Genomic DNA, 7052 nt, shown 5'->3' with positions numbered 1-7052 from the left:
TTATTTAATACAAATAAATTAATTTGAGTCAAAACTTCTAACAAGCTGTACTTAAAAATTTTAGCAATTACGCGAGGCCATGATTGGAGAAAAACTTGTAGTCCACTAAGCTCTGACCGATCCATATAGTTGATCTGTTAAAAATAGACACATTCAAGGTTTGAAGTCCTTCATTCTTCATTTTATGTTTATCAAGTAATAGACATCATCAACTATATATAAATTTTTTCTAGATTTGAATAATCATGAGATAGTAAGGTATATGTGGTCGTTCGAATCTGGCTGAGATTTTGTGCTGACAAGATGAGCCAAATTTGTAGTCTCAGTTTGCACACTCAACCAATGCTAGAATACTTAGCCTAAAGAGATGGAAAAGGGCCAGTTAGAAACACACCGATACCTAAATTAGTCGTGTATTAGAGAAGTGAAATAGATCTTACTAGTTTGCAATCTTGTTTAAAGCAGCCTAGAGAGGATTGAATAGGTTTATCCGAAACTTTTGACGAATTTTAATTGTGAATGTTCATTTAGGATTTGCTATTACTAATGTGCCAAAAAAAGCAATGAACAGACAATCATCAAAGATAGTTCTCGGTTCTGGTTATCTAATTACACAAGATTATAATCATAGCCTAATATTTAAGCCAAGCAAAATGACATTGCGGGATAACGAAACACTTCATTTTCTACGTCTCCTCTAATTTCTGAATAGATTCAAGATCCCGTCTTGAATTAGTACCACTCTTCTACTGCAACATGATATCGTAGATTGGAACAATATCTTTTAGTCTCAGTCTTTCGCTAATCTGCCAATCTTCTATGTGAATGTCAAGAAGTCAAGGTTGCTTTTGTTGGAAACATTCTGAATTTTAATCTATCTTCTTGCTCTGAAGTAGGTTGGGATAGGGTGGAACCTTATAAAACAACCTAGAATGCAAACTCAATTTTTGTTAACAGATGATTTAACTTGAAATCTGGTTTAGTATTGCTTCTTACACCAAGATAGACTCAGTAGACTCTGTATTGTCCTTGGAAGTTAATAGTAATTTGAGTTACCATACATTGTGGCCACCTTCAAACACTTAGAATTAGTTTCCCTTTTTGAGACCGTTCCCCTCCTTGAGATCATTACCTGCAATAACATGTAGCATTTAAACAACTAAATAATCAAATATAAATCTCTCTTAGTAGTTCAAGTGACTGTCACACAATAAATGTATCAGCAATTCTTTTCAAAGAAAGGTAGAAGCTTCCTTTTTAATGAAACAATCCAAAGTCAATTCCTAATAGCTTATTTGACGAGCATTTCAACACTAAGCTTCTATCTGGATACAATTTATAAACGGGTTTATAAATTCGATCAAAGTCAAACATAAATTTCAACAATACATTCATAACTATACTCATCATCATACACGCATTTTGTAAGACCCGTTAATAATCCTGTTTGTAAACCATTTATCCATTTTCCAAACAAAGGCTAAAATATGCAAATAATTAATTAAAAACATACGAGACTTAGGGAATGACTTACGGTATGAGAGAATAGCAAACGTAGCCTGTATGATGGCGAGCACAAGCAAGAAAGTGGCAGCAAAGACTGAAATAAGTGCCCATGGACTGTTGAGATATTTTCGCCTTAATGTGGCCATCCTTATATTCCATTTGCGGACACAATGATGGTTCACAATGTTGAAAATATTAGAATACGAAAACTTTTCAGAAATTATGATATTCTTGCCTAACTGGTTGATTACATGGTAAACCATTTTATCGCTCCCCAAAAGGTTGTTAACGATTCCATGACGGCGCAACAATTTTGCATCTTCAGGGGAATGGACGAGACAATGCATGAAGAATACATAGTCCGTCACATATTTTTGAGGACTGCCTGTGAGGTAGTACTCATATGCAATCAGATTTCGGAACAATGATTCTGTTGAATCAGAAAATTCCCATTCTGGAATGATCATTGCTTTATTTTTGAACTCAATATGAAAAAAACTATCACCTTCAGATTTTTTGAAGGAAATCCCAGCCTCTTTGAGCTCTACAGCTGAATTTATATTCACCATGCTATCTGGATTTCCGGTAGCCATCTGAGAGAATATCGTTGCAAATGAAGAACACTGGATGTCATGTACAATGCCAAGAAGATGGTGACCAGTAATAGGGACTTCAGGAAGATCTTCCACTCGAAAAAAGCTATTTTGCAGTAAAGGCCATAATAGAGAATAAATGTCGTTGTCTCCATTATTGATCTTGATCATGTTCAACAAACGATCAACAATGAAAAATGGAATCTGATTCTCAAATAGCATTAGATCATGAAACAATTGACTTTGTATATATCCATACTGGAAAATGGGGTCATCTTCATCCCTGCAATCTTTGTATTGAAACATATAGAGAAATTCGATGATAAAACAACCATCAAGAATCAACATTTCCACGAATTTATCTTCATCAAGGTCGATGTCTTCTGCATAACATTTTCGCGCCCTATCTTCCAAGTGTCTTACTGTGGTAACGCATCTTTCTACACTTGACTCCTCTATTCTTTGAAGAAAAAGCTTTAGATACCTGACTTTGTGTTGCTCCATCTTCTGCAATTTATGTTTACCTCGGTGAAATGGGCCAATGGCTATTATTTCTGGATCATAAGCCTCTGGATTTATGCTGCGTAAATTATCACCAACTATAAACATTGAGGGTTTTGGAGGTGTAGAAGATGAGCTATTAAGCATCTTATCAATGTCAACGGTGACTCTGTCAATTCTTGTCTCAGACATTTAAAACTGTTTGTGGAAAATCAGAAACAAGTACCTTGATCTACCAACAAATTAATCTATCAAATTCTATGCAACCGTCTAAGAAAACTTAATTATGGATCAAAAATTCCCAATTTTCTGGCTGAAATATAAACTTTTCTGAGAATTTCTTGATCAACATAGAATACCTTGTAAAATGTCAACTCTCCCCATGAATCTTCTTTTCTCCACACTTTGAATACACACCCCAAATAGTATGTTCTCCGCCAAGGCCGACGACTTCCAATGTGATTTCTCAGATGGCTGTTGTTGAGGTTTTTGATGGGAAAAAAAAGGGGGCATATGGATTTCAAGGGCACATGATTAGTAGGCCAATGAGATATCTGAGATTGTCTAGCGATTGGTTGCGAAGGAATCAAGACAGACAAGTTTTACTGGTAAACTGATCCAACTAGTTGACCAAATAAACTATTGCCCAGGCTGTTGCTTTCGGCCCAGCTGTTCTTAACTAAAACTTACTGTAGTAACTACAAGTTTTACTTGCTAACAATTTTAGTACATTTGTGCACGCTAACTGCCTTGAAAATGCATTAGAAATATGAGAACTGTAAAATCAAAAGTATTTATTCTCTATAGAATTGTAAATACCAAGTGTGGCTGGAATTGATTGGATCATTTGGCTCTGTTTGATGGTCATTATTTGGCCAAAACAATGTTTTGAATAGTAATTTTCAAGAGAATACTGATTAAACATGGTTTGACTCGCCAACATTCAAGTGAGAAAAATACTTTATTATCTGAAAAAACCTCACAATACAATATTTTTCCGCTTGCATATTTTCTCCCTAAGAAAACTATTACACACAAATACTTATCGTTATTTTTCTTTTCTAGTTTCTCTTCAACAATTTTCTCTCTACTAAACTCTTATAATTTTAGATGCACGTAATTCTTGGTACGAATGCATGCCACATTAGTGGCAAACACAATTATTCTCAATGTAATGCCATGAATCTATAGACCCTTGAAATCTTATGGTAAATTTCTTTACCTATTGACGTGGGGGTTCTTTTCCTAATCGCAAAATAATTCTCTTTTCAATACATTCTTCTAGGAATTATCATCTTGGTCCCTTTCCTCGGTGAAAAAATATTTGTTTTACCTCATTGCAATATTTCATTTTTATTGCCAATCTAAGCCTCTATTTGACAATCATTATTTCAAAACTTTTTTATATATACTCATTTTCAACCACATATTCATAAAATAAAATATTCTACACATAAATCCAATTTTTTCTTAATTTTTAACCGCACATCATTCAAAAAATCATTATTCAAAACTCTATTTTATCCAAAGGGTTGAATTGCTTGTACAGTCCACGTTAGACTATAAATATTGGCGGATCCAGTACCTGGCGAGCACCCGCGGCCGTGCGAGCTGGATTCGCCGGCAGCCATTTTTTTTGTTGAGAATAGATGAATTTTTTAGATATATTTCCGATAATCATTTTCTATTTGTATGTGGCCTTTGGCCAAGTTGGTTATTGCGGGTTTTTACATCTTGCAGGTCCCAGTTCGATCCTTTATCAGTCAATTTTTATTGTTCAATTTTTTTTAGTTTTACAATTTTTACCAAAAATTAATGGAATGAAGAGGAGGGGATTCGAACTTGGAGCTATTGTTTAAATTATTAATGGTTTGACCATTATGTCAATTGTCAAATTGTGATAATATATTTAACAAATTTATATATATTAGATCTTAGTTGGTTTTAATGCAACAATAAAGACTTGAACCCGTGCTCTTCTTTTGAATTATATAAAACTTGGCAACAATATCATTTGATGAATATGGTTTATTCTTTTAACAAAATTATATATATTCAATTTCAACAAAATAATTGTTATGTTTAAATTTTATGTCTTGTTTGATTCACATTTATTTCAGAATATATTTTTCTCTTTTATTTTCAACCATATATTATTCAATAAAATAATATTACATGAAATTCAAAATTTTTCCTTATTTTTAACCATATATTTTCCATCAAATCACTATTTTCCAAAATACATTTTTTGCCAAAAAAAAAAAATTTACATCAAATGAGCTCGTAATATTTTATTGGACCGACGATCCGTGGTCAACGATCACTTGTTTTGACTTAAAATCCTGGATCCACCACTAACTATACATGTACAGCCCCTCACATGAGGGGGCCCCCTCATGTGAGGGGGTTGTGTGTCTTGTTGTATTCAAGAGTGTATGGCAAGCACATCCCTTATCCAAGTAATGGTTGATAAAAAGGGGCTAAAATTCTTTTTCCCTTGAGCAATATGACTTTTATTTATCAATTTGAGAAAAAGCTAACGCATGTAAATATTTTACATTTTACTCTAAACATATATACTATAAATTATGAGGTATTTGTAAAAACAACGAGTGTTTGATAATTAAACTTTGTCTAGTTTCAAAGTTTGTAATAAAATGCTGGGATACAAGCCCATTTTACAAATGACAAGACAAACCATAAACAGAATGTCTAACTCCAACACAAATTTACAATTTTCGGTTATACATTATTCACATGTCAAGCACAATTATATTATTTAAAATCTTAAATAAGAATTAAATAATGTTTGACATCATGTGATGAAATATTTAAAGTTTGGTATGACCTGATGTCATCAATTGGTAATTTTCAAAAAATTTAAACAAAAATAATAATATAATATTTTTTGACACGTTCTCCAAATTTCTTGGTTTTCTTACATTCGAAAATATTTTAAACACCGTAAAAAAATAATTGCACATGAGAACTAGTTTATTAAAAAATATTTTTATCTCCAAAAAGAAAAAAAATAAAAATAAAAATAGATCATCCTTATTATTTGCTACTTAGACCAAACAGTAAATACGACGGTAAATATAGAAGTTGTAAAGATTGAGAAATTAGTTGATCAAAAGCTTGTGATTGTTTTGTTTTGTTGTGATGCTGAGGGGTATTGGATTTGAAATCCTATAAGATAGAAAATGAGGTGGAGAAGAAGGAAATATCAAAAAATGAAGGGGTTATGCGCTCAGAGGATTCATTAAGATGTTGCTCATGCTTTAGCTTTTTGTTTCCTTCAGGCATATACAATTTATTTTATTTTATTTCCCAAATTCGGCAGTCTATATGTAATGTGTTTTTTCTCCTAAGTTAATGTTGGGACTTAAGGAATCATTTAAAAAGGTTAGAATACTCTTACGATAAAATTACTTAACCCGATTATTTTGGAGTGGAATCAAGACCTCCAATCTACTTTGCACACATTTCCAACAATATACCATGATGCAAGTTTAATTTGCTTTGTTTTCCAATTCCCACCATAAATTAATTGCAGTTAATAGTATTAATACATTAATTTTTATTTTATTTTTAGTGTAAATTGAGGAGGGAGCCATTTTGATTTGATCTATTTCGGATTTTTGGGAAGAAATATGAAGAGGATTTTCAGAAGCCACCTTCAGCAGAGGGACCGAGTATTCTCTAATTTTTACCTACTTTTTCTCTCTTTCAATATCTATATGATTAGTTAAGGGAAACAATTTTTAGGTTTTTTTATTAACATAGTTAGATCCTTCGTATTATTATGTACATATCAACATGTTATGTTGTGCAGCTCATATAACTAGGACTGATGTAACAGCAATTAGTAGGTACTACAATATTAGCTGGTGCTCGTGCTCGTGCTCGTGTTCGTGCCGATACTGGTACTGGTATTGGTACTGGTATTAGTATAGATAGTATTCTCTAATTCTTTATTTTTTCCCACATGTAGTAATAATCTTTTCGAGGAATGCATTTATTAGTCAGCGTTAACAACATTTAAACAAGTAAATAAACTTATCATCCAGCACTTTGTTAGCTAGGATAAATCATTTCCATGTGTACCTTGAGCCAAGCTTTGCCTATACAAATTGTACGCATGCATATAGAAAATTCTCGCTTAGCTTGGACCATTTATATTAAGGATTGTGCTTGGCATACATAATTTATATACTTGGGTGTCCATACACTACACCCACGTGAGTGTATGGATACCCTTATGTACGTAAAATTAAGTACAAGTAGATTTATCCTTATATTAATATTTTAGTATCCTTTGCATCTCTTCTTTCTGACCACTTTAGAGATCTAAATCACAATTTTGATTATGCTCTTAACACCTACAATGGCCAATTACTTCCCCTATTTGTGCCTGTTGAGAACCAGACACGATCTCCTAAATCGGAAAAA

General features: G+C 32.7%; 1 protein-coding gene across 1 annotated transcript; it reads right to left on the bottom strand.

Moving 5' to 3' along the window:
* Window positions 1-547: 547 nt before the first annotated feature.
* Window positions 548-3188, bottom strand: LOC111399406 (UPF0481 protein At3g47200-like). The gene is made up of 2 exons (XM_023026706.1): window positions 1535-3188; window positions 548-1132 (listed from the first exon to the last, which is right to left on the bottom strand). Exons 1-2 carry the CDS (start codon window positions 2790-2792, stop codon window positions 1089-1091), a joined length of 1302 nt encoding a protein of 433 aa, XP_022882474.1. The 5' UTR covers window positions 2793-3188; the 3' UTR covers window positions 548-1088.
* Window positions 3189-7052: the final 3864 nt, after the last annotated feature.

Source organism: Olea europaea, chromosome 1, assembly GCF_002742605.1.
Source record: "Olea europaea var. sylvestris chromosome 1, O_europaea_v1, whole genome shotgun sequence".
NCBI classification, from domain to species: domain Eukaryota; kingdom Viridiplantae; phylum Streptophyta; class Magnoliopsida; order Lamiales; family Oleaceae; genus Olea; species Olea europaea.
The sequence above is the reverse complement of the archived record's forward strand: the minus strand, read 5'-3'. Positions and strand labels throughout refer to the sequence as shown.